Genomic DNA, 27,619 nt, shown 5'->3' with positions numbered 1-27,619 from the left:
TTTGTGTTCAAATGATCAGTAGTCGGTTTAATTGAAATTCTCCTTGTTGAATTTCTGCAGAGCTATGGCCCCATGTTAATAAAGGTATATAGATGTTAGATATCAGTTACAGAGCAAACAGGAAGACATTAAAGTTCATTACAGGGTTGGAGGAGAACTGTGATATTCCGCCACCCAGTGGTCAAACACCACTGGGCATTGGGTTCTACAAGACACATTTTCCCCCTTCACACTTTAAAGGGGAATTTCACCCTGGGGGGAATCTGGGCTTGTATTCATCAGGAGGAAGGCAGGTCTGGGCTCATTCAGAAACAAGAGGGTTATATTCATTAGTGCACCAAAAAAAAACGTTTTGCAACAGAATCTTTGACATCACATTGTAGATTAGAGCACTTGGGGGATAACGCTTCCGTTGCAAAACGTTTTGCTACAGTGTGCACTAATGAATACGACCTGTTAGCCAATCATGATGAAATCACATGTCTATCATGTGGGCAGTGTATTTGACAAACTCAAAATGAGTCAAAGGGTGTTTTAAAGAGTTGAATAATCCCATGTGTTTTATATATAAATAAACAAGGTCAGTTATGAACATGTGTATCCTGAGTTTAAATGAAGAGACCATATGATGGCAGCACACAATACATGGAACATCCTGGAGTATCAAAAAAAAACATCCACGGGATTAGAAATTAAATCAGAATTTGTACATTTCCATTGAAGAGCTCCTATTTGGGGCATTTGCATTCATTTACAATAGCAGAAAGGCTGTGTTTCTAATAGCACCTATTGAAACGTATAGGAAACAGCAAGCTCACATAGAAAACATCAGACAAGCAGACAGAGTAATGAATACATGTGCTGTAAACAACATATCGCACCCTAATTCCCTCATATAGTGCACTACGCTTGACCATAGACCTATGGGTCCCGGCCCAAAGTAGTGCAATGCATAGGGTGCCATTCGGGACACACCGTCTTGGGTTAGGAAATTAAAGCCGTTATAGTCACACGTATCAAGAGAGGACTGCATCTCAGTCTTAATACGGTAGCTTTTTAAAACGTGCTGAGAACGCACCTAACGTTGATGACGCTTGGCAGTAGCAACACAAGCTTCAGGAAGTCTCCACAGAACATGACCGACTGGTTGACGGCTGCCATCTTTAATATAGTACTCTAAATGGTAAAACACACTGTCTGTGAGAAAACTAAATTGGTCCACGTTGAGTGGTTAGAAAAATATGATTATAAAATGTATATTATTTAACCAGGAAATAAAATGTACATGAAATACCAGAAGAGACCGTTTCCATCAACCGTTGGGTAAAACAGGTCCAGACTGTCTGAGACAAGTCCCAAATAGCACCCTATTCCATATTTAGCGCACTACTTTTTGACCAGATCCCTACAGACACTATAAAGGGTATAGGGAGCTATTTGAGACAGTGTCCCTGTAGATCACAGACAGTTGACCAGGTTGTCCCTCTCCTCTATCTGTTTGTCCACTGCCAGGTCCATGGCCTCCAGGAACCTCTCCAGGGCCACTGTCGGAGTCTGGTAAGGAATCATAGGCAAGTCAGATTGTTGTTGCATAAGAACGCAATGAGTAGCACTCTTTCCATATGAAAATACTACAGTTTATTTTAAATACAAATATCTTCCCATTGAATTAATGTTTAAAATGTTTGTTTAAAAAAATAAAACAGTTTGCATGCTGCGTGAAACATTTGAAAACGTTTACAAACCTTCACAAAAAGAGCATGGGCCAAAAAGGGTAGTTTCCTCAGCGCTCTGCCACTAAAACCTTTACTCTTTCTGGAACAGTCCACAAGAGAAATAAGCACAAAACATCTTTCAATTCTACTCCGATACAATCCAATCCAACACACACACTTCTCACGGGTAGTATCAATTCTACTCCGATACAATCCAATCCAACACACACACTTCTCAAGGGTAGTATCAATTCTACTCCGATACAATCCAATCCAACACACACACACTTCTCAAGGGTAGTAGCTCGGTGGCAGGTCTGAGATATGAACGGCAGCGCTACGGAGGGCTGGGACTCACATGGCGATGTCCCTGAGAACCAGGCTGAGCTCCGACACCTTGCTCTCCCTGAAGCCCATGGTCTCCAGCTCAAACATGGTCAGCAGTGGCTGTCTGGGGTACACGATCTGGCACTACACACAACGTAGAAAAAGGAAATATAACTCTGTTGATGTTTCGGTACAACACCTTGGTGAAGACCTGGTACTGAACACAGACGTGTCAGTGAAAGGACTCCTCCATAACAGAGTAACTGTATCCTACGGTAGAAACTCAAAAGATAGGAACCCCAGAGTTACAGACTGACACATTTTAAAGATACGAACCCCAGAGTTACAGACTGACACATTTTAAAGATAGGAACCCCAGAGTTACAGACTGACACATTTTAAAGATACGAACCCCAGAGTTACAGACTGACACATTTTAAAGATAGGAACCCCAGAGTTACAGACTGACACATTTTAAAGATAGGAACCCCAGAGTTACAGACTGACACATTTTAAAGATAGGAACCCCAGAGTTACAGACTGACACATTTTAAAGATAGGAACCCCAGAGTTACAGACTGACACATTTTAAAGATACGAACCCCAGAGTTACAGACTGACACATTTTAAAGATAGGAACCCCAGAGTTACAGACTGACACATTTTAAAGATACGAACCCCAGAGTTACAGACTGACACATTTTAAAGATAGGAACCCCAGAGTTACAGACTGACACATTTTAACCTTTTACATGTTGGTGTGTTTTTACCTGCACCAGTTCCTCCAGACAGGACAGAGAGATGTTGGTGTGTGTTTACCTGCACCAGTTCCTCCAGACAGGACAGAGAGATGTTGGTGTGTGTTTACCTTCATCAGTTCCTCCAGACAGGACAGAGAGATGTTGGTGTGTTTACCTGCACCAGTTCCTCCAGACAGGACAGAGAGATGTTGGTGTGTGTTTACCTTCATCAGTTCCTCCAGACAGGACAGAGAGATGTTGGTGTGTTTACCTGCACCAGTTCCTCCAGGACAGAGAGATGTTGGTGTGTGTTTACCTGCATCAGTTCCTCCAGACAGGACAGAGAGATGTTGGTGTGTGTTTACCTTCATCAGTTCCTCCAGACAGGACAGAGAGATGTTGGTGTGTTTACCTGCACCAGTTCCTCCAGGACAGAGAGATGTTGGTGTGTTTACCTGCACCAGTTCCTCCAGGACAGAGAGATGTTGGTGTGTTTACCTTCATCAGTTCCTCCAGGACAGAGAGATGTTGGTGTGTTTACCTTCATCAGTTCCTCCAGACAGGACAGAGAGATGTTGGTGTGTGTTTACCTTCATCAGTTCCTCCAGACAGGACAGAGAGATGTTGGTGTGTGTTTACCTTCATCAGTTCCTCCAGACAGGACAGAGAGATGTTGGTGTGTTTACCTGCACCAGTTCCTCCAGGACAGAGAGATGTTGGTGTGTTTACCTGCACCAGTTCCTCCAGGACAGAGAGATGTTGGTGTGTTTACCTTCATCAGTTCCTCCAGACAGGACAGAGAGATGTTGGTGTGTTTACCTGCACCAGTTCCTCCAGGACAGAGAGATGTTGGTGTGTTTACCTTCATCAGTTCCTCCAGACAGGACAGAGAGATGTTGGTGTGTTTACCTGCACCAGTTCCTCCAGGACAGAGAGATGTTGGTGTGTTTACCTTCATCAGTTCCTCCAGACAGGACAGAGAGATGTTGGTGTGTTTACCTGCACCAGTTCCTCCAGGACAGAGAGATGTTGGTGTGTTTACCTTCATCAGTTCCTCCAGACAGGACAGAGAGATGTTGGTGTGTGTTTACCTTCATCAGTTCCTCCAGGAGGACAGAGAGATGTTGGTGTGTGTTTACCTTCATCAGTTCCTCCAGGAGGACAGAGAGATGTTGGTGTGTGTTTACCTTCATCAGTTCCTCCAGGCAGGACAGATAGATGTTGAAGATGCCCTCTACAGACGGAGGGCCAATGTACTGCTTGATGTCAGCTCTGTCCACAAACGCCAGGTCTATCTTCTCTGTCACGTTGGAGGTGGTCAGGATCACAACATTAGGATGCCTGGGATATACAGGAAGATCAGCTGGGCTAAACTACATACACACCAACACACTGGAGGACGGAGGATGAAGTTGTAGAATGCAACAGCCACTTGTAGAGAACATGGATATATCCCAAATGGCCCCCTATTCCCTATATAGTGCACTACTTTTGACCAAGGCCTATAAGGCTAATGGCCCCCTATTCCCTATATAGTGCACTACTTTTGACCAAGGCCTATAAGGCTAATGGCCCCCTATTCCCTACATAGGCACTACTTTGGGCTAATGGCCCCCTATTCCCTACATAGTGCACTACTTTTGACCAGTAATAGGAAGTCATGTTAAACAGAGTTTTCATGAGCTGTTGCCTCTGAATCTATGGGGTTTAATGTGTGACCCATCACAGCAGATGAACTGAACATGTCTGACTGACCGCTTGATCTGGTCCAGCTGTGTGAGGACAGAGTTGACCACTCGGATGGCGTCTGAGGGTTCCGTTCCGGCCTGGGAGGCTTTCCGCGCTGCCGTTAGACTCTCCACCTGGTCATCAAACACAGAGTTATTCTGGGCCCTGCAGTTACATGTGTAGGAGTTAACTGGGCCCTGCAGTTACATGTGTAGGAGTTAACTGGGCCCTGCAGTTACATGTGTAGGCTTTAACTGGGCCCTGCAGTTACATGTGTAGGAGTTAACTGGGCCCTGCAGTTACATGTGTAGGAGTTAACTGGGCCCTGCAGTTACATGTGTAGGAGTTAACTGGGCCCTGCAGTTACATGTGTAGGAGTTAACTGGGCCCTGCAGTTACATGTGTAGGAGTTAACTGGGCTCTGCAGTTACATGTGTAGGCTTTAACTGGGCTCTGCAGTTACATGTGTAGGAGTTAACTGGGCCCTGCAGTTACATGTGTAGGAGTTAACTGGGCCCTGCAGTTACATGTGTAGGAGTTAACTGGGGCCTGGAGTTACATGTGTAGGAGTTAACTGGGCCCTGCAGTTACATGTGTAGGAGTTAACTGGGCCCTGCAGTTACATGTGTAGGAGTTAACTGGGCCCTGCAGTTACATGTGTAGGAGTTAACTGGGCCCTGCAGTTCCATGTGTAGGCTTTAACTGGGCCCTGCAGTTACATGTGTAGGCTTTAACTGGGCCCTGCAGTTACATGTGTAGGAGTTAACTGGGCCCTGCAGTTACATGTGTAGGCTTTAACTGGGCCCTGCAGTTACATGTGTAGGAGTTAACTGGGCCCTGCAGTTACATGTGTAGGAGTTAACTGGGCCCTGCAGTTACATGTGTAGGAGTTAACTGGGCCCTGCAGTTACATGTGTAGGAGTTAACTGGGCCCTGCAGTTACATGTGTAGGAGTTAACTGGACCCTGCAGTTACATGTGTAGGAGTTAACTGGGGCCTGGAGTTACATGTGTAGGAGTTAACTGGGCCCTGCAGTTACATGTGTAGGAGTTAACTGGGCCCTGCAGTTACATGTGTAGGCTTTAACTGGGCCCTGCAGTTACATGTGTAGGAGTTAACTGGGCCCTGCAGTTACATGTGTAGGAGTTAACTGGGCCCTGCAGTTACATGTGTAGGAGTTAACTGGGCCCTGCAGTTACATGTGTAGGAGTTAACTGGGCCCTGCAGTTACATGTGTAGGAGTTAACTGGGCTCTGCAGTTACATGTGTAGGAGTTAACTGGGCTCTGCAGTTACATGTGTAGGAGTTAACTGGGCCCTGCAGTTACATGTGTAGGAGTTAACTGGGCCCTGCAGTTACATGTGTAGGAGTTAACTGGGGCCTGGAGTTACATGTGTAGGAGTTAACTGGGCCCTGCAGTTACATGTGTAGGAGTTAACTGGGCCCTGCAGTTACATGTGTAGGAGTTAACTGGGCCCTGCAGTTACATGTGTAGGAGTTAACTGGGCCCTGCAGTTCCATGTGTAGGCTTTAACTGGGCCCTGCAGTTACATGTGTAGGCTTTAACTGGGCCCTGCAGTTACATGTGTAGGAGTTAACTGGGCCCTGCAGTTACATGTGTAGGCTTTAACTGGGCCCTGCAGTTACATGTGTAGGAGTTAACTGGGCCCTGCAGTTACATGTGTAGGAGTTAACTGGGCCCTGCAGTTACATGTGTAGGAGTTAACTGGGCCCTGCAGTTACATGTGTAGGAGTTAACTGGGCCCTGCAGTTACATGTGTAGGAGTTAACTGGACCCTGCAGTTACATGTGTAGGAGTTAACTGGGGCCTGGAGTTACATGTGTAGGAGTTAACTGGGCCCTGCAGTTACATGTGTAGGAGTTAACTGGGCCCTGCAGTTACATGTGTAGGCTTTAACTGGGCCCTGCAGTTACATGTGTAGGAGTTAACTGGGCCCTGCAGTTACATGTGTAGGCTTTAACTGGGCTCTGCAGTTACATGTGTAGGCTTTAACTGGGCCCTGCAGTTACATGTGTAGGAGTTAACTGGGCCCTGCAGTTACATGTGTAGGAGTTAACTGGGCCCTGCAGTTACATGTGTAGGAGTTAACTGGGCCCTGCAGTTACATGTGTAGGAGTTAACTGGGCCCTGCAGTTACATGTGTAGGAGTTAACTGGGGCCTGGAGTTACATGTGTAGGAGTTAACTGGGCCCTGCAGTTACATGTGTAGGAGTTAACTGGGCCCTGCAGTTACATGTGTAGGAGTTAACTGGGGCCTGGAGTTACATGTGTAGGAGTTAACTGGGCCCTGCAGTTACATGTGTAGGAGTTAACTGGGCCCTGCAGTTACATGTGTAGGAGTTAACTGGGCCCTGCAGTTACATGTGTAGGAGTTAACTGGGCCCTGCAGTTACATGTGTAGGAGTTAACTGGGCCCTGCAGTTCCATGTGTAGGCTTTAACTGGGCCCTGCAGTTACATGTGTAGGCTTTAACTGGGCCCTGCAGTTACATGTGTAGGAGTTAACTGGGCCCTGCAGTTACATGTGTAGGCTTTAACTGGGCCCTGCAGTTACATGTGTAGGAGTTAACTGGGCCCTGCAGTTACATGTGTAGGAGTTAACTGGGCCCTGCAGTTACATGTGTAGGAGTTAACTGGGCCCTGCAGTTACATGTGTAGGAGTTAACTGGGCCATGCAGTTACATGTGTAGGAGTTAACTGGGCCCTGCAGTTACATGTGTAGGAGTTAACTGGGCCCTGCAGTTACATGTGTAGGAGTTAACTGGGCCCTGCAGTTACATGTGTAGGCTTTAACTGGGCCCTGTAGTTACATGTGTAGGCTTTAACTGGGGCCTGGAGTTGTTCCTGACCACATGACCTGACCAGGAAAAGCTCTGGACCACTGTTGTAGGCTATTCATACTTTACCTCATCAATGAGAACAAACACCAGAGCCTGCTTTACCTCATCAATGAGAACAAACACCAGAGCCTGTTTTTACCTCATCAATGAGAACAAACACCAGAGCCTGTTTTACCTCATCAATGAGAACAAACACCAGAGCCTGTTTTACCTCATCAATGAGAACAAACACCAGAGCCTGTTTTACCTCATCAATGAGAACAAACACCAGAGCCTGCTTTACCTCATCAATGAGAACAAACACCAGAGCCTGCTTTACCTCATCAATGAGAACAAACACCAGAGCCTGCTTTACCTCATCAATGAGAACAAACACCAGAGCCTGTTTTACCTCATCAATGAGAACAAACACCAGAGCCTGCTTTACCTCATCAATGAGAACAAACACCAGAGCCTGCTTTACCTCATCAATGAGAACAAACACCAGAGCCTGCTTTACCTCATCAATGAGAACAAACACCAAACACCAGGTGCCTGCTTTACCTCATCAATGAGAACAAACACCAGAGCCTGTTTTACCTCATCAATGAGAACAAACACCAGAGCCTGCTTGTCATCTATCAGCTGTTGGATCTTCTGGAACATCTTAGTGACCAGTTTCCCACTCTGGAAGACAGACACATTACCTGTTTTCAGTCAAACAATATCAATAATCATTTATACATGTTGATGCTGTGGACAGATCCAATTTCCCCTTGTGGGATTAATAATGTTTGTTCCAGTAAATTCAATGAGACATGTAACGAGAAGCAGGAAGAGCCAACTGTACCTCAGAGAACCACTTGGAGAACAAACTGTGGCTGTTGATCTCAACAAACTGCCCGTAAGAGTACCTGCAGGAAGAATAGGACAGGAAGTTCAAGTTTATAGGACCCATATGGACGTCATAAGACACGGAATTACATGGATATTGCATTGATTAATAGAGAATAAAACATTGAAGTTAAAATACAAGGTAAAACCAGGACAATATGTACATTTGGGAATACAGTACATGGTAGAATGGCTAGAGGTGGTGAAAAACATTCTCCAACAAGACTCTGCCAAAGCCCTTTCCTCAGAGTGAGAGCTCTCTCTTACCGGTTCGAAAGTCGGATTGACAGCTTCTGGGCCAGAGCTTTACACAAAGACGTCTTCCCTGTGCCCGGGGGTCCTAACGTGGACACAAATATAGACACACAATCTAAATCATATCGCTTTTTACAGATATTACATGTATACATACGCATTATAGTTGACACATCCATATTTGAGGCATATTATATACAGCATAGTGGAATAATCATAAGATATTATACATTAATATCAAAGTTACCACTGTATTATATTATCGTATTATATCATAATATCATATTTATTATTATATTCATGTGTCAAGTTATCAAGGTCCTGCTTCTGTTACCATGAAGCAGAACAACTCGGTTCCATGAGATCAGGTTGCTGTCCACGTTTTTGTCAGAGAAGTAAATTGTGGTTGAGACGTAATCCAAGAGCTAGAGGGGAAAAGAGAAAGACAACAGGATGGAGGTCAAATAATGACATCCATGTAGTACCACTGACATCTCTCTATAACACTCCGATAATAACACAAGGTTATTAAGGTTGATTCCCAAATGAAGCCGTATGCCCTATGTAGTGGACTACTTTTGACCAGAGTCCTATGGGGCCCGTAGGGTACCATTTGGAACGTATCCTAAATGTTTCTTACTTGTGTTTTGACCCTGCTCTCATAGACCAGACTCTCCCAGATGCCATGGAACTCAGCTGAAAAACACACACATGGGAGTAAGAAAACGTCAACCCTGGCAACCATAGAACTACATATAGAAAAGTTAATTAGTAGAATCTCTGTTAACATGGGCCCGCCCACCGGCTGGTAAGAGCCAGTGATTGGCTGCAGAGAGCTCCTCCTCCTCCTCCAGGTTCAGAGTGCTGGGCCCGTCATCATTCAGGGTGAAGATGTGGATGGACAGACTGCAGCTCTTCAGATCTATGGGCTGCATGAGGAAAACAACCCAAACATCAGACATGTGTCTTATAGTACACTACTGCTTTTTTTATATACCAGGGCTCAGGTCTAAAGTAGTGCACTGGATAAGGAATAGGGTGACATTTGGGACTCATCCGGGTGGGTATAGTTTGTGGAATGTTCCAACAGAAATCTGTTCCAAAAACTTTGTACTACAAGGTTGCCAACAAACAACGTATACAAAGTCACATGATCAGGTCACCGAGCTAACTAGCTGCCGAATAGGCATCAACTCACCACGTAGCTTATTCTTAATGTTTGTCCATAGGCTACCAGAGTGAGGACAGACATTTTTTCGGAATAAACGTGGTGATTGAAAAACTTAATGAAATAGCCCACTCCCTACCCGGTATCTTATTCTGCCTCTATACAACTTTGTATGTGTTGTTTGTTGGCAACCAGTTCCACAAATTATACCCCCCCGACTCATCCCATGTTGCATCAACATACAGCTGAACATGTTTTATTAATGAGCCACTAAGACTGTCTGTGCTAATGAGTTCCTACGGGACATAATTTATCTCAAGCAGCTAGAGAGAGAGAGAGAGAGAGAAAAGAGAGAGAGAAAAGAGAGAGAGAAAAGAGAGAGAGTGAAAGAGAGAGAGAAAGAGAGAGAGAAAGAGAGAGAGAAAGAGAGAGAGACAGAGACAGAGAGAGAGACAGAGACAGAGACAGAGACAGAGAGAGAGAGAGAGAGAGAGGAGGAAAAAGAGTGAGAACAACAGTAAATGCCGTCAGGCTGTCATATAGTACTTTACTTTTCTCTCAGCGTCCACTATGGCCACTGATTGGACGTGTTTGATAAGGAAGTCTTCGTCAAACTCTGTCCACCTGAAGGCCCCGAACACCATCCGATGACGGTTCAGCAGGGTCAAGACGTGCATCTTCACGTCAGACCTCTTGGCAGTGCTGTAGTCAGTGTAATACGCAGAGAGAGAGAGAGAGACAGAGGAGAGAGACAGAGGAGAGAGACAGAGGAGAGAGACAGAGGAGAGAGACAGAGGGAGACAGAGGGAGACAGAGAGCGACAGCGAGGCAGAGAGCGACAGCGAGGCAGAGAGCGACAAAGAGCAGTGTTGTTAGGGACAAGGAGAAAGGAATGGAAGCAGGTCATGAATACAACTTTGAAAAGACTAACATGCAAATCATTACATAATGGACAGTATCCCAAATGGCAACCTTATTCCCTATATAGTGCACTACTCTTGACAAGGGCTGATAGGGCCCACTATTTAAGGAGGGCCCTTTTCAAAAGTAGTGCACTATATAGGGAACAGGGTGCCATTTGGGACACTTTCATTCCCTAGTACTGTAATACTAGTTCAGTGTAAATAGAGCTTCTGAAGATACACTAGCTAGTTAGAACCTGGTAGATTTGACGTGAACCTCCACATGGATGTTGTTCGTGTCGTTGGGGTTCTGCTTCAGATCCCCTACCTCCATTCTGTCGCCCTCCATAGCTTCAGAGATTAAAATGTATGTCAAAATTAAATCATTTTCGGGTGGAAATACAAAAACTCCTTGCTCAGTCTAATGTAATGTCTCGGCAGCAGTACACATGACATGTTGACATCACCAACATGCATAAGAAGTACTTATCTACCATCTGCCTTTACAACTAACAACAAAATAAGTATAATTAGCTAGCTAGTATGACAACAACACATTCAATGCAAAGCATCAAGCTCACAGCATTTAGCTACCTAGCTAATGTTCGCTAGCTACACCGACATTACTAGTTAAAGTCGCAGAGTGACACGCATTATTCTGTTGCTAGATCTCACTAGCAAGGGATGTTACTAGTGTTACGTGTGTAATACAGCTATTACGAATCGTCATTTATTTTTGTTAAGCTTTCATTCACGAAGTTTACACAAAAATTGCTTACCTTCGTTTTGGTACGGAATCGACTGAACAACACTCGAATTTAGCGCGCAGTTTTTTGTTGAACCTGAAGTAGATGCGTTGTTGTGGGAAATGTACTTCCGGGTTATCGGGGTATGGATCGCATTTTAATGCAAACAATTATTAGATACAGATACCTGATTACCAGACGCTTTCGCTTAATTTAAACACAACAAACATGGGGAAGAAGCATAAAAAGCACAAGCCGGAGTGGAGAACAGTTGATGGTAAGTGAGCAAAGAAAACAAATTCAATGCCCGGCTTTGTCCCTTTTTGCTAGCCTAGCTAGCTAGCAGTTAACGTTATCCTGTCTGGCCAGCTGACTGAATCGTCCTGCAGTGCTAGTGCTAATTTACTATTCCTCAACTTATGTTGTAGTTTAGTATTACTCAACTTATGTTGCTTGCTGCCATAAGCATTACCAATGAATATTATGACGGATGTGTATCAGGTCTTATCAAGATTGAGTATGCATAATATTGGCATTAACGCCAGCCAGTTTATCCTGTCGTAGTGGTAGCATTGCCCTGCAGATAGATATCTGTGATGGGTAGCTAATGTTTATCATCACGTATTACACAGTAACACACACACCACATCTTCTGCTAGGATAACGATCATGCTTGTTGATCTTGCACTGGGTATGACCCATCACTCAGCTAAATGTGGTCTCTGTTTTCAGACTGTGAGGACAAGCCTTTTGAGAAGCAGCTGAAGCTGGTGCTCAAAGTGGGAGGAAGTGAGATCACAGAACTCTCAGGCTCCGGCCATGACTCCAGTTACTACGACGACAGGTCAGACCATGAACGAGAGCGCCACAAGGACAAAAAGAAGAAGAAGAAGAAAAAGTCTGAGAAGGAGAAAGACAAACACGTAGATGATGAGGAGAGGAGAAGACGGAAGGTGAGTATGAGGGGAACAAGGGTCTGGCCCAAATGGCACCCTATTCCCTATATAGTGCACTACTTTTGGCCAGATCCATATGGGCCTTGGTCAGAAGGTGGGCACACTGTAAAGGGAATATGGTGCAACTTGGGAGTTAACCTTTCATATAAAGCATACCATATAACATGACATAAAGTGAGCTAGGTTGTCATTTAAGGACAAAAAACCCAATAATCAATCAATGAATGTTTAATCTTTGACAGGAAGAGAAGAGGAAGAAGAGAGAGCGGGAGCAGAATGAATCAGAGGCTGCTACTGCCTCTGCCAGTGGTGTGGGCCTGCCCACTGTTGTGCCCAGTCACACTGGTGTGGCAGTCGAGCCTTTCATGCTGCCAAAGATACCAAACATTGGTATTAGTTTTGAGGTGAGAAACGTTTTTGGGGTTGTAATTACTCAAGCTTCAAGTTTAATTAGTCGTATGTACAGGATACACATGGTATACAGCATCCTATGAAATGCTTACTTGCAGCAAGCCCACTTGATCCCTAGAGCCTATAATGTTTTCCTGGAGATCATATAGTCGGGAAACCTCCTGGTCCTACAGGAGATAGTGGAACTGGAGACCTCCTGGTCCTATAGGAGATAGTGGAACTGGAGACCTCCTGGTCCTATAGGAGATAGTGGAACTGGAGACCTCCTGGTCCTACAGGAGATAGTGGAACTGGAGACCACCTGGTTCTACAGGAGATAGTGGAACTGGAGACCTCCTGGTCCTACAGGAGATAGTGGAACTGGAGACCTCCTGGTCCTACAGGAGATAGTGGAACTGGAGACCTCCTGGTCCTACAGGAGATAGTGGAACTGGAGACCTCCTGGTCCTACAGGAGATAGTGGAACTGGAGACCTCCTGGTCCTACAGGAGATAGTGGAACTGGAGACCTCCTGGTCCTACAGGAGATAGTGGAACTGGAGACCTCCTGGTCCTACAGGAGATAGTGGAACTGGAGACCTCCTGGTCCTACAGGAGATAGTGGAACTGGAGACCTCCTGGTCCTACAGGAGATAGTGGAACTGGAGACCTCCTGGTCCTACAGGAGATAGTGGAACTGGAGACCTCCTGGTCCTACAGGAGATAGTGGAACTGGAGACCTCCTGGTCCTACAGGAGATAGTGGAACTGGAGACCTCCTGGTCCTACAGGAGATAGTGGAACTGGAGACCTCCTGGTCCTACAGGAGATAGTGGAACTGGAGACCTCCTGGTCCTACAGGAGATAGTGGAACTGGAGACCTCCTGGTCCTACAGGAGATAGTGGAACTGGAGACCTCCTGGTCCTACAGGAGATAGTGGAACTGGAGACCTCCTGGTCCTACAGGAGATAGTGGAACTGGAGACCTCCTGGTCCTACAGGAGATAGTGGAACTGGAGACCTCCTGGTCCTATAGGAGATAGTGGAACTGGAGACCTCCTGGTCCTACAGGAGATAGTGGAACTGGAGACCTCCTGGTTTGTGTTTGGCAACACTGTACATTAATGCCTTTGCTACAGTCTAGCACGCATTATAATTGCTCATTTGTACACTGTACTTGCAGCGGTAACAATAACCCTAATCATAATAGATAGGAGATCATAGGGCCATCTCCAGTAGTTTAATGAGGACCATGTCGCTGACTCCTGTTGTGTCTGTCTTAGCAGCAGGAGGAGAAGAAGAGGAAGAGGGAGAGGTCTGAGATGGAGCCGGAGGTGATGGACCAGTTTCACCCCAACATCAAGGTAGAGGTGGAGCAACAAGGAGACCGGCCTGTCAGGGCTTGCAGGACAGCCCCGGGTAATAATCTAGCTGTTCTCTTGTGGTGTTATGTTATTACACATGTTATTACTGATTATAAGCTGGGTGGTTCCAGCCCTGAATGCTGATTGGCTGACAGCTGTGCCATATCAGACCGTATACCACGGGTATGACACAATATACATTTTTACTGCTCTAATTCCGTTGGTAACCCGTTTGTAATAGCAATAAGGCACCTCGGGGTTTGTTACCACGGTTAAGGGTTGTATCCAGGCACTCCACATTGTGTCGTGCGTAAGAACAACCCTTAGCCGTGGTACATTGGTCTTATACCACACCCCCTCTGGCCTTATTGCTTAATCATAACATACATTGTCCATCCATAGTAATCTGAGGTGTTAAAGGCTAATGTAAAACAGGTTGTGATCGTCTCTTCCCTCAGAGAGTGAGTGCACCCCTCGACAGCAGCTCCTGGAACACTTCCTGCGCCAGCTTCAGAGGTAAGGCTCTCTGACAACATGGACCACGTTTACATGAACACCAATTATCCCGTTATTATTCCAAATGCTCAACTATTCTGTTTTTGAGTCGACACGTATAAACACATCAGTTTGTATCCTGGTTATGAAAAACCAGGATAAGATGCCTGGGATATGCTGATCTTAGACGGGATACTGTGGCATGTCAACATCTTATCCCGTTTACTGTTGTTTTTCATGTTCTGTGCTGTCAGGTTCAGGTTCACATATCGTGAGTGTTGTTTTTCATGTTCTGTGCTGTCCGGTTCAGGTTCACATATCGTGAGTGTTGTTTTTCATGTTCTGTGCTGTCAGGTTCAGGTTCACATATCGTGAGTGTTGTTTTTCATGTTCTGTGCTGTCAGGTTCAGGTTCACATATCAAAGGTGCATGTAAACAGCTTACCCCGAATAAGACCCGAAGTGGGATATGAGCTACTATCTGGAATACTGTGCGCATGTAAATGTGTTCAGTGACAGATCCATCTCTGGATTATTCCTGTTGGTGACATGAAAGTCAGTTCAGTCGGTACTAAGACTTCTGTTTGTCTCGTCTTTCCAGGAAGGATGCCCATGGGTTCTTCACTTTCCCAGTGACAGACGCCATCGCTCCAGGTTACTCTGTGATAATCAAACACCCCATGGATTTCAGCACCATGAACGACAAGATCACAGACAACGAGTACAAAACCGTCACAGAGTTCAAGGTGAGGTGATGCTACAAGCGACCACATGGCGATCTGTCCACCACAGATCACAGGACCTGTCATGATTAGAATTTTGAGATGTATCTCAATATGTCTTTCAGTGATTCCGCACCTCTTTCTCAACTGTATTGGAGGAGAAGGTCCAACGGGCCTCCCCTTGAGCATTTTGAGATGTACCTCAATACGTCTTTCAGTGATTCCTCACCTCTTTCTCAACTGTATTGGAGGAGAAGGTCCAACGGGCCTCCCCTTGAGCATTTTGAGATGTACCTCAATACGTCTTTCAGTGATTCCTCTCCTCTTTCTCAACTGTATTGGAGGAGAAGGTCTAACGGGCCTCCCCTTGAGCATTTTGAGATGTACCTCAATACGTCTTTCAGTGATTCCTCTCCTCTTTCTCAACTGTATTGGAGGAGAAGGTCCAACGGGCCTCCCCTTGAGCATTTTGAGATGTACCTCAATACGTCTTTCAGTGATTCCTCTCCTCTTTCTCAACTGTATTGGAGGAGAAGGTCCAACGGGCCTCCCCTTGAGCATTTTGAGATGTACCTCAATACGTCTTTCAGTGATTCCTCTCCTCTTTCTCAACTGTATTGGAGGAGAAGGTCCAACGGGCCTCCCCTTGAGCATTTTGAGAAGGCGACAAGGATAGAAGATACAAGGAATCAGGGAAAGATGAATTGTGAAAGAGCCTTGGCGTTATCACGTTGCTATAACTTGTGGAAATGGAATGTGTGTGCTGTACATAATGGTTACATTCATAACATTGATAGTGTTTTCAAAGGGAGGATATTTATTTGCTTCAATTAAACAAATATTTGTGTTGAAGTATTTGCATCGGTTTTCTATTTGTAATTGAGTGGCGGTGAGCTTGTTGTTGTAAAACGGTTGCTTCCTCTGTTGCAGGCGGACTTCAAGCTGATGTGCGATAATGCCATGGTGTATAACCGTCCAGAGACCGTTTACTACAAGGCTGCCAAGAAACTGCTGCACACTGGCTTCAAGATGATGAGCAAAGTAATGAGTAGTGTCTCTACGAGGAGCGGATAGAGGCCTCATTGTCAGTGTATGATTTGTTGTGCATGCTGATGTTCATAACCCATCCGTTTCATGTATTTCCCTTTCCTATGACAGATGTCTTCGCTGGTGGAGTCCTGTTTCCCCTTGTCTTGTCCTTTTCTGTTCTCTCTCTGTCATTTCACATGTTGGTCATTCTTCTTCCTCTCTGGCTTTGTGAAACAGATTTGCCTCTGTGTGGTTTTACTTCAGACACACCACACTGTAACGTCCTTGTATATTTCTTTATTGGAGCATTCAGGAGACTGTAGAACAACTAAGCAGATAGAAGGCAGACGTGTGACTCAAGATGTTTGATCAATGTTTTCCCTCCTAACAATCTTCACCATCGCAGTTAGACTCACCACCACCATCCCATCCAGCCATCCCACCAGCCATCCCATCCTGACATCCCATTCCATCACCATCCCACGAGCCATCCCATCCCGACATCCCAGCCATCCCATCCTGACATAACATCCAGCCATCCCACCAGCAATCCCATCCTGACATACTATCCCACCAGCCAATCCCATCCCACCAGACAATCCCACCAGCCATCCCACCAGCCATCCCATCCCACCACCATCCCACCAGCCATCCTATCCCACCAGCCATCCCATCCCACCAGTCATCCTACCAGCCATTCCATCCTGCCATCCCATCCCACCAGTCATCCTACCAGCCATCCCATCCCACCAGCCATCCCATCCCACCAGTCATCCTACCAGCCATCCCACCAGCCATCGCATCCCACCAGCCATCCTATCACTCTCTGGCTGAGTTGTGGCAGATGGAGTATAAAGCAATTCCCTTTGGTTCTCTTTCTCTCCCTGTGGTTCTCTTTCCGTGGTTCTCTCTCTCTCTCTCTCTGGCTCTTTTTCTGTGGCTCTGCTCTGTTTACAGGAGCGGCTGTTAGCACTGAAGCGCAGCATGTCTTTCATGCAGGACATGGATTTCTCTCAGCAGGCGGCCATTTTAGGGGACGAGGACTTGGTGTCTGAGGAGCCCCCTCCGGAGGTCATCTCCATGCCCGTGGAGTCGGCATCGGCCAAGAAATCCAAGAAACCCAAAGACATCAAAGATATGAAGGAAGTCATCAGGTAGAATGGACTGGCCTACTCTCTAGTCCAGTGTCTTGACTTCGGTAGATGTTGATCTCATGCATCATGTACTTCATTCCCTTCTGTTATCCCAGGCTTGGTACAATGTGATGGATGAGGCCCATAAACCACTGCTGTATGGTGCTCATTGTAGGACTCGTGTATCCTACATGTTCCATCCAACATGCAACATAACCAGGAAGTGTAGAGTAACCGTGTGTATCTCTGTGGTCCCAGCCAGGGCCGGCCCGCTCATTAGGCAGGATTAGGCAGCCGCCTATGAGTTTAGCAATTTCTGAGCTAAACTGACCAAGGCACATTTACATTTAAATTGTCATGATCAGTGGTTTCAAGTTTGTATCCATCCATTTTTTTACGAGCTGATCAGAGCGAAAACATGAAATACTTGTGCATTTCCCGCTGTGTGAACACACTGCAAATAGGCTCAGGATAACAACTCCTCCTGATGGAGTTTGAGTAGCTGATATTCAGAGCTTAAAGAGACAAGTTGATTAGTGACAGGAATCAGGATGAATAAAGCCACTGTACCTCAGTAAGCACGGACCGACGCTGACGTCTTTTTTTTGATTTGGCCTTGATTTACACGGACGTTGTGTTCTAGTCCAATCCGGATCAACTCTGAACCCATCAGACACTTCTGTTTGTTTCAGATTTTGTCCGGTCTGGACTAGCCTTGATTTGGCCCAAAATTATATGTCTATTAATTAAATCATCTTTTCAACTTTTCTTTGCAGAAAAAAATACCTATTTTAGACGTCTTTTCAACGTAATTTTGCTTTCTGGGGCTATTCTTGTAAGGGCGGCAGAATGTGGTCCCGGGAGTTACCTGTATTAACAGGTGATCTGTGGAGTGACCGTGTGCATCTCTGTGGTCCCAGCAGTTACCTGTATGAGCCAGAGGGGAACGCCTGCAGCCTGACTGACAGCACAGCGGAGGAACACGTTCTGGCCCTGGTGGAGCACGCTGCAGATGAAGCACACGACCGCATCAACCGATACATGCCCAACTCCAAGGTATATATATATATACAGTACCAGTCAAATGTTGGGACACATTTACTCATTCCAGGTTTTCATTTTTAATTTTTTTTTTACTATTTTCTGCATTGTAGAATAATAGTGAAGACATAAAAACTATAAAGTAACACATATGGAATCATGTAGTAACCAAAAAAGTGTTAAACAAATTGATAGTCTTCAAATAGCCACCCTTTACCTTGATGACACTCTTGGCATTCTCTCAACCAGCTTCACCTGGAATGCTTTTCCAACAGTCTTGAAGGAGTTCCCATATATGCTGAGCACTTGTTGGCTGCTTTTCCTTCACTCTGCGGTCCGACTCATCCCAAACCATCTCAATTTAGTTGAGGTCGGGTGATTGTGGAGGTCAGGTCATCTGATGCAGCACTCCATCACTCTCCTTCTTGGTAAAATAGCCCTTACACAGCCTGGAGGTGTGTTGGGTCATTGTCCTGTTGAAAAACAAATGATAGTCCCACTAAGCCCAAAACCAGATGGGGTGGCGTGTCACTGCAGAATGCTGTGGTAGCCATGCTGGTTAAGTGTGCCTTGAATTCTAAATAAATCACAGACAGTGTCACTAGAAAAGCACCCCCACACCATAACACCTCCTCCTCCATGCTTTACCGTGGGAAATACACATGCGGAGATCATCCGTTCACCCACAAGGCGTCTCACAAAGACACAGCGGTTGGAACCAAACATCTCCAATTTGGACTCCAGACCAAAGGACAAATTTCCACCGGTCTATTGTCCATTGCTCGTGTTTCTTGGCCGAAGCAAGTCTATTCTTCTTATTGGTGTCCTTTAGTAGTGGTTTCTTTGCAGCAATTCGACCATGAAGGCCTGATTCACACAGTCTCCTCTGAACAGTTGATGTTGATGTGTCTGTTACTTAAACTCTGTGAAGCATTTATTTGGGCTGCAATTTCTGAGGCTGGTAACTCTAATGAACGTATCCTCTGCAGCAGAGGTAACTCTGGGTCTTCTTTTCCTGTGGCGGTCCTCATGAGAGCCAGTTTCATCACAGCGCTTGATGGTTTTTGTGACTGCACTTGAAGAAACTTTCAAAGTTCTTGAAATCATCCTGATTGACTGACCTTCATGTCTTAAAGTACTGATGGACTGTCATTTCTCTTTGCTTATTTGAGCTGTTCTTGCCTTAATATGGACTTGGTCTTTTACCAAATAGGGTTATCTTCTGTATAGCCCCCCCACCTTGTCACAACACAACTGATTGCCTCAAACACATTAAGAAGGAAAGAAATTCCACAAATTAACTTTTAAGAAGGCACACCTGTTAATTGAAATACATTCCAGGTGACTACCTCATGAAGCTGGTTGAGGGAATGCCAAGGGTGTGCAAAACTGTCATCATGGCAAAGGGTAGCTACTTTGAAGAATCTCAAATATAAAATATATGTTGATTTTGTTTAACACTTTTTTTTGGTTACTACATGATTCCATATGTGTTATTTCATAGTTTTGATGTCTTCACTATTATTCTACAATGTAGACAATAGTACAAATAAAGAAAAACCCTTGAATGAGTAGGTGTGTCCAAACATTTGACCGGTAGTGTACACATTACCAAGTTTCTTTATGTGGGTTTTTCTTTCATTTTTACTGTTTTCAACATTGTAGAATAATAGTGAAGACCTCAAAACTATGAAATAACACATATGGAATCATGTAGTAATCCCAAAAAGTGTTAAATCAAAATAAACACTGTATATAATGATCAGATGCTATATGCCCAGGTCCAAGGTACTGTACTCAATACAACAGTGTGTTTTAATCAGATATGACTGCTAGCCTAGAGGTTAGAGAAGCGGAGGGTTGCTGGTTCGAATCCCTGGCTTTGAGTCAGGTTTAATAGATGGATATTTAAAGTGGATGCCAGGGTTGATCTATGTTTAGTTATCCCGGTGACCACATGGTTCTAGTGCCCCAGTGACCACATGGTTCTAGTGTCCCAGTGACCACATGGTTCTAGTGTCCCAGTGACCACATGGTTCTAGTGTCCCAGTGACCACATGGTTCTAGTGCCCCAGTGACCACATGGTTCTAGTGTCCCGGTGACCACATGGTTCTAGTGTCCCAGTGATCACATGGTTCTAGTGCCCCAGTGACCACATGGTTCTAGTGTCCCAGTGACCACATGGTTCTAGTGGCCCAGTGACCACATGGTTCTAGTGTCCCAGTGACCACATGGTTCTTGTGTTCCTGTATTTTCAGATGGGTTACCTGAGGAAAGAGCCTGATGGTAATCTGTTGTACACTGTAGTGAATCAGCTGAATCCAGAAGCAAAAGGTTTGTTCCCTACTTTTCTCGGGTATTATCCAGTGGGAAACTCACAGTCCCAAATGGCAGCCTATTCCCTATATAGTACACTACTTTTGACCAGAGCCCTATGGACCCAATGGACCCTGGTCAAAAGTAGTGCACTACATAGGGAATAGGCTGCCATTTGGGACACAGCTATATAACCTGTATAGATGTACTGTATCAGATAAATGTCCAAGATGTTCTGTACCATGTGACACAGAGGGAAGTACCTGTTCTGTCTCTGCTTCCCAGAGGAGGAGACCCACCCTGTGGACCTGAGCTCTCTGTCCAATAAGCTCCTTCCTGGATTAACAACACTGGGTTTCAAAGATGACAGGAGACACAAGGGTATGTACAGAAAGTACAAAGCTGCTTAGTGGTTAGCTAACACGTTTGATACATGTCCTAACCATGTAAAAAAGTCAATTTGAGCTCCTGCTGCTTAGCGGTTAGCTAACACGTTGGATACATGTCCTGACCATGTAAAAAAGTCAATGTGACCTCCTGCTGCTTAGCGGTTAGCTAACAGGTTTGATACATGTCCTGACCATGTAAAAAAGTCCATGTGACCTCCTGCTGCTTAGCGGTTAGCTAACACGTTGGATACATGTCCTGACCATGTAAAAAAGTCAATGTGACCTCCTGATGCTTAGCGGTTAGCTAACACATTGGATACATGTCCTGACCATGTAAAAAAGTCAATGTGACCTCCTGCTGCTTAGCGGTTAGCTAACAGGTTTGATACGTCCTGACCATGTAAAAAAGTCCATGTGACCTCCTGCTGCTTAGCGGTTAGCTAACACGTTGGATACATGTCCTGACAATGTAAAAAAGTCAATGGGACCTCCTGCTGCTTAGCGGTTAGCTAACACGTTGGAGACATGTCCTGACAATGTAAAAAAGTCAATGGGACCTCCTGCTGCTTAGCGGTTAGCTAACACGTTGGATACATGTCCTGACCATGTAAAAAAGTCAATGTGACCTCCTGCTGCTTAGCGGTTAGCTAACAGGTTTGATACATGTCCTGACCATGTAAAAAAGTCCATGTGACCTCCTGCTGCTTAGCAGTTAGCTAACACGTTGGATACATGTCCTGACCATGTAAAAAAGTCAATGTGACCTCCTGATGCTTAGCGGTTAGCTAACACGTTGGATACATGTCCTGACCATGTAAAAAAGTCAATGTGACCTCCTGATGCTTAGCGGTTAGCTAACACGTTGGATACATGTCCTGACCATGTAAAAAAGTCAATGTGACCTCCTGCTGCTTAGCGGTTAGCTAACAGGTTTGATACGTCCTGACCATGTAAAAAAGTCCATGTGACCTCCTGCTGCTTAGCGGTTAGCTAACACGTTGGATACATGTCCTGACAATGTAAAAAAGTCAATGGGACCTCCTGCTGCTTAGCGGTTAGCTAACACGTTGGAGACATGTCCTGACAATGTAAAAAAGTCAATGGGACCTCCTGCTGCTTAGCGGTTAGCTAACACGTTGGATACATGTCCTGACCATGTAAAAAAGTCAATGTGACCTCCTGCTGCTTAGCGGTTAGCTAACAGGTTTGATACGTCCTGACCATGTAAAAAAGTCCATGTGACCTCCTGCTGCTTAGCGGTTAGCTAACACGTTGGATACATGTCCTGACAATGTAAAAAAGTCAATGGGACCTCCTGCTGCTTAGCGGTTAGCTAACACGTTGGAGACATGTCCTGACAATGTAAAAAAGTCCATGTGACCTCCTGCTGCTTAGACGTTCTAGATTCTGTCTTTCATAATGTTGGCTATGATGAGAGAGAGAATTTCTTCCAAGGCTTCCTTCTTCTGCTCGTTGTGTGTGTGTGTGTGTGTGTGTGTGTGTGTGTGTGTGTGTGTGTGCATGCATGCGTGTGTGTGTGTGTAGTGACGTTCCTGAGCAGTACCTACAACACCCAGACCCTGCAGAACAACTCCATCTACCCGGACCTGCTGCCTGATGAGATGGACCTGCTCTACTCAGCCTACGGGGATGAGACTGGGGTGCAGTGTGCTCTCAGGTTAGTCGATGCTGTAGCAGCACTGGTATCATTACTGGAGTTCGGGTTCCCATTGGACCGTTCCTGGAATCAGGATGCAATAATAAGGAAATCTAGGAATCCTGGGATTTCTGGGAATTTTGGGGGAAATTTACCACAATTTTGCTACCCTTCCTGCTGTGCACATCTAACGTGCTGTATGAGAAAGCCTTAACGTTGTAGTATATACTGTGTAAATGCTGTCTCCTTCCTCATTCCAGTATTCAGGAGTTTGTTAAAGGTTGTGGGAACGTTACTAAGCGTTTGGTTGACGGGCTGCTGGATAAGATGACTGCAGGGGACCACTCTAAGGCTGTCTACCAGATCAGACAGGTCTGTACCCCATTAACACACTCATACAGGCTGGGCCCCAAATGGCCCCCTATGCCCTATCTAGGACTCTACCTTTGACCCGGGCCATCTGGGGGGGGACACCATCACATATGACTTCCTAAAGCACACCGTGTGGGTCCCGTCTGGGGGAGGGGGGGGGGGGACAGTCACACATATGACTTCCTAAAGCACACCGTGGAGGTCCCGTCTGGGGGGGACAGTAAGTCCTGTGTTAGAGGGGGCATGTGTTGCGTGGGTATTTACAAATAGATTATTTTTCCTGCTACTTTTATGTTAACTAGTTTTAACTAGTGGTAGAAGCTGGGTTTAACATTATGTTAATGTAGTAGTAACATGTCGTCTTGTGTTTCAGAAAAGAAACATGGCGTTACCAGACGAAACCAAGAGCAACATTTACGATATGCAGGTAAAGTATTTTACACCTGTTCAATTGAATATGCTTACAGGGATTTTGTTTAGTGGTTGGTGTGTGCGTGTGTGTGCGTGTGTGTGTGTGTGTGTGTGTGTGTGTGTGTGTGTGTCCAACATGGTTGACCCTCCAGATGTGTGTGTTTATTTGCCCAGATGGCTGATGGGACAGGTCTGGGAGAGGGCAGCTCAGTGCTGGACTTCATGTCCATGAAGAGCTACTCTGACATGTCTCTGGAGATGTCCATGCTCAACTCTTTAGGTGAGAATCCTACCTGGTTGTAAATCAGTAGTATCGCTTCCATTATCTTAACCACCTGTGTGTTTACCTCCACCCCCCATACAGACATATAAACACACACACACACACACAGAAACACACAGAAACAGACACACACACACAGGCACAGACACACACACACAGGCACAGACACACACACACAGGCACAGACACACACACACACACAGAAACACACACAGACACACACAGGCACACACAGACACACACAGGCACACACAGGCACACACAGACACACACACACACACAGGCACACACACACACAGGCACACACACACAGACACACACACACACACACAGACACACATAGTCTTTATAGTGATTGTATACCATAGCCCTAAAGTAGTGCACTATACAGGGAATAGGGTGCTGTTCGGTATGCGGACCCTGTCATCTTCACCACTTGTATGACTGTAATGGTCTTCCCCGTGTCCCTCCTCTGCTCTCAGGGAAGTCGGTGAAGAAGGAGCCGGGGCATGAAGACGGGGTCAGTCAGCAGCACTTTGAGGAGGCAGCCAAGCTGCTGCAGGAGTTCCAGGAGGGCCAGGTGGAGAGGGGAGGCTCCAGACCCTCCTCTAACCTCTCCTCCCTGTCAGGGACCTCCGACAGGGACCAGCACCACCTGGGTAAGGACTGCAGGACAACACTATCTGGAGCTCATCCACTTACCTGGCTGTATCAGTTCCTAAGTCCCAAATGACACCCTAATCCCTATATAGTGCACTACTTTTGACAAGAGCCCATAGAGCTCTGGTCAAAAGTAGTGTGCTATGTATGGAATAGGGTGCCATTTGGGACGTAGAAAGGTGCTCCTCCACCTGCCACGCTGAGCCAGTGTCAGAAACATGCAGGATTTGGTCTGTCTGTGCCAGTTGCCATTTTGTGCCTTGTTGACACTTACAGGCTCGGTATATCCCATCAGTCACTTAAAACTGTAAGGACAGACGGTCTGGATAAGATCTTCTGCCAAATTCATAAATATCATGTAAAATGTTATGAGACATGAGTTTCAACGTTTCAAAGGCTTTATAGACATGTGATTTATGTGCTTTGTTTCAATGAACATGGTTTTTCTATGTTCCTCCTCAGGGAGTCCCTCACACCTGGGTGTTGGTGACCAGTCTGAGATGGTTCATGACCCCTATGAGTTCCTCCAGTCTCCAGAGCCAGGCTCCACATCCAACAGCTGACCTATGAGTTCCTCCAGTCCCCAGAGCCAGGCTCCACATCCAACAGCTGACCTATGAGTTCCTCCAGTCTCCAGAGCCTGGCTCCACATCCAACAGCTGACCTATGAGTTCCTCCAGTCCCCAGAGCCAGGCTCCACATCCAACAGCTGACCTATGAGTTCCTCCAGTCTCCAGAGCCAGGCTCCACATCCAACAGCTGACCTATGAGTTCCTCCAGTCCCCAGAGCCAGGCTCCACATCCAACAGCTGACCTATGAGTTCCTCCAGTCCCCAGAGCCAGGCTCCACATCCAACAGCTGACCTATGAGTTCCTCCACTCTCCAGAGCCAGGCTCCACATCCAACAGCTGACCTATGAGTTCCTCCAGTCTCCAGAGCCAGGCTCCACATCCAACAGCTGACCTATGAGTTCCTCCAGTCTCCAGAGCCAGGCTCCACATCCAACAGCTGACCTATGAGTTCCTCCAGTCTCCAGAGCCAGGCTCCACATCCAACAGCTGACCTATGAGTTCCTCCAGTCTCCAGAGCCAGGCTCCACATCCAACAGCTGACCTATGAGTTCCTCCAGTCTCCAGAGCCAGGCTCCACATCCAACAGCTGACCTATGAGTTCCTCCAGTCTCCAGAGCCAGGCTCCACATCCAACAGCTGACCTATGAGTTCCTCCAGTCTCCAGAGCCAGGCTCCACATCCAACAGCTGACCTATGAGTTCCTCCAGTCTCCAGAGCCAGGCTCCACATCCAACAGCTGACCTATGAGTTCCTCCAGTCTCCAGAGCCAGGCTCCACATCCAACAGCTGACCTATGAGTTCCTCCAGTCTCCAGACCCAGGCTCCACATCCAACAGCTGACCTATGAGTTCCTCCAGTCTCCAGAGCCAGGCTCCACATCCAACAGCTGACCTATGAGTTCCTCCAGTCTCCAAAGCCAGGCTCCACATCCAACAGCTGACCTATGAGTTCCTCCAGTCTCCAGAGCCAGGCTCCACATCCAACAGCTGACCTATGAGTTCCTCCAGTCTCCAGAGCCAGGCTCCACATCCAACAGCTGACCTATGAGTTCCTCCAGTCTCCAGAGCCAGGCTCCACATCCAACAGCTGACCTATGAGTTCCTCCAGTCTCCAGAGCCAGGCTCCACATCCAACAGCTGACCTATGAGTTCCTCCAGTCCCCAGAGCCAGGCTCCACATCCAACAGCTGACCTATGAGTTCCTCCAGTCCCCAGAGCCAGGCTCCACATTCAACAGCTAACCCACACACTGACAAGTTGCCTCTAACTGGGGTAGCTCTGGTCACAATACCAGTATCACTATACTATGATACTCAACTTTCCAAGGCAAAAAAGGAAACAAAAGTGTTTTAACTCTTTAAAAACATGCTTTATCTAAAATATTGTTTTCTGTAGCTTGAAAAACAAACAAATGTGTCTCTGGTGTATCCAACATTAAGACTTCTGAGTATTGCGATACTGTTATTGAGAAACTACTAGGGAGATGGTAGAAGATGCCTCTAACTACTGGTCTGGGGTCAGACATTGTTTGATGGGTAATCTGATCCTAGATCTGTGGTTCAGAGGAAACTTCTACTCAGAGCTGATCTGACGTCCGGTATTTAACCACACTGGTTGTTTTGTTGTCTGACTCTGTGCTCTCAACACACCGGGGACAACGAGAGAGAACCTCAGACATGTTGTGGAAGGTCATCATGATTGTACAGATTATTTGTATGTGTGCTATACTTAAGAGAATAAAGTCGCCACAGGTTGTGTTTTTACACAGTACTGTGTCATCAGGTTGTGTTTTTACACAGTACTGTGTCATCAGGTTGTGTTTTTACACAGTACTGTGTCATCAGGTTGTGTTTTTACACAGTACTGTGTCATCAGGTTGTGTTTTTACACAGTAGTGTCATCAGGTTGTGTTTTTACACAGTACTGTGTCATCAGGTTGTGTTTTTACACAGTACTGTGTCATCAGGTTGTGTTTTTACACAGTACTGTGTCATCAGGTTGTGTTTTTACACAGTACTGTGTCATCAGGTTGTGTTTTTACACAGTACTGTGTCATCAGGTTGTGTTTTTACACAGTACTGTGTCATCAGGTTGTGTTTTTACACAGTACTGTGTCATCAGGTTGTGTTTTTACACAGTACTGTGTCATCAGGTTGTGTTTTTACACAGTACTGTGTCATCAGGTTGTGTTTTTACACAGTACTGTGTCATCAGGTTGTGTTTTTACACAGTACTGTGTCATCAGGTTGTGTTTTTACACAGTACTGTGTCATCAGGTTGTGTTTTTACACAGTACTGTGTCATCAGGTTGTGTTTTTACACAGTACTCACAGTCATTAGTTTTCCTTTAAATGTTTTGGGCACTTCAGGGATTGATATGATACAGTGGAGTCTGATCTCGTACTTTTCAAGAGGGCAGATATCAGAGCAGTATAAAAGGGCTCCCGGGTGGCTCAGCGGTCTAAGGCATCACTACAGACCCTGGTTCGATCCCGGGCGGTATCACAACCGTCCGT

At 45.8% G+C, this 27,619-nt stretch overlaps 2 protein-coding genes across 10 annotated transcripts; one reads left to right on the top strand and one right to left on the bottom strand.

Annotated features, from left to right (window-relative positions):
- On the bottom strand, positions 1-11,416 carry trip13 (thyroid hormone receptor interactor 13). 2 transcript variants are annotated; one of them, XM_036936282.1, is made up of 14 exons: positions 11,349-11,416; positions 10,827-10,920; positions 10,219-10,369; positions 9,302-9,428; positions 9,140-9,195; positions 8,834-8,924; positions 8,512-8,584; positions 8,201-8,264; positions 7,951-8,037; positions 4,538-4,644; positions 3,970-4,123; positions 2,074-2,186; positions 1,746-1,815; positions 1-1,554 (listed from the first exon to the last, which is right to left on the bottom strand). In XM_036936282.1, the coding sequence occupies exons 2-14, from the start codon at positions 10,916-10,918 to the stop codon at positions 1,459-1,461; spliced, it is 1,281 nt and encodes a 426-aa protein (XP_036792177.1). In that variant the 5' UTR covers positions 10,919-10,920; positions 11,349-11,416; the 3' UTR covers positions 1-1,458. The 2 variants fall into 2 exon arrangements, with proteins under 2 accessions (XP_036792177.1, XP_036792183.1); XM_036936288.1 differs by having other exon boundaries at positions 10,847-10,920.
- Positions 11,417-27,305, top strand: brd9 (bromodomain containing 9). 8 transcript variants are annotated; one of them, XR_005034734.1, is made up of 18 exons: positions 11,417-11,592; positions 12,048-12,268; positions 12,514-12,675; positions 13,943-14,078; positions 14,482-14,539; positions 15,119-15,263; positions 16,170-16,280; positions 17,226-17,422; positions 18,322-18,457; positions 20,702-20,777; positions 21,045-21,140; positions 22,694-22,826; positions 23,066-23,177; positions 23,551-23,604; positions 23,763-23,868; positions 24,354-24,530; positions 24,994-26,854; positions 26,886-27,305. XR_005034734.1 is itself a non-coding variant. In XM_036936251.1 (17 exons), exons 1-17 carry the CDS (start codon positions 11,544-11,546, stop codon positions 25,092-25,094), a joined length of 2,067 nt encoding a protein of 688 aa, XP_036792146.1. In that variant the 5' UTR covers positions 11,417-11,543; the 3' UTR covers positions 25,095-27,119. The 8 variants fall into 8 exon arrangements, 7 of the variants coding, with proteins under 7 accessions (XP_036792146.1, XP_036792163.1, XP_036792154.1 ...); XM_036936251.1 differs by having other exon boundaries at positions 13,946-14,078; positions 24,994-27,119; XM_036936268.1 differs by having other exon boundaries at positions 17,289-17,422; positions 18,325-18,457; positions 24,994-27,119.
- The last annotated feature ends 314 nt before the right edge of the window (positions 27,306-27,619 follow it).

Source organism: Oncorhynchus mykiss, chromosome 2, assembly GCF_013265735.2.
Source record: "Oncorhynchus mykiss isolate Arlee chromosome 2, USDA_OmykA_1.1, whole genome shotgun sequence".
NCBI classification, from domain to species: domain Eukaryota; kingdom Metazoa; phylum Chordata; class Actinopteri; order Salmoniformes; family Salmonidae; genus Oncorhynchus; species Oncorhynchus mykiss.
This window is presented reverse-complemented; position numbering and strand designations above follow the sequence as displayed.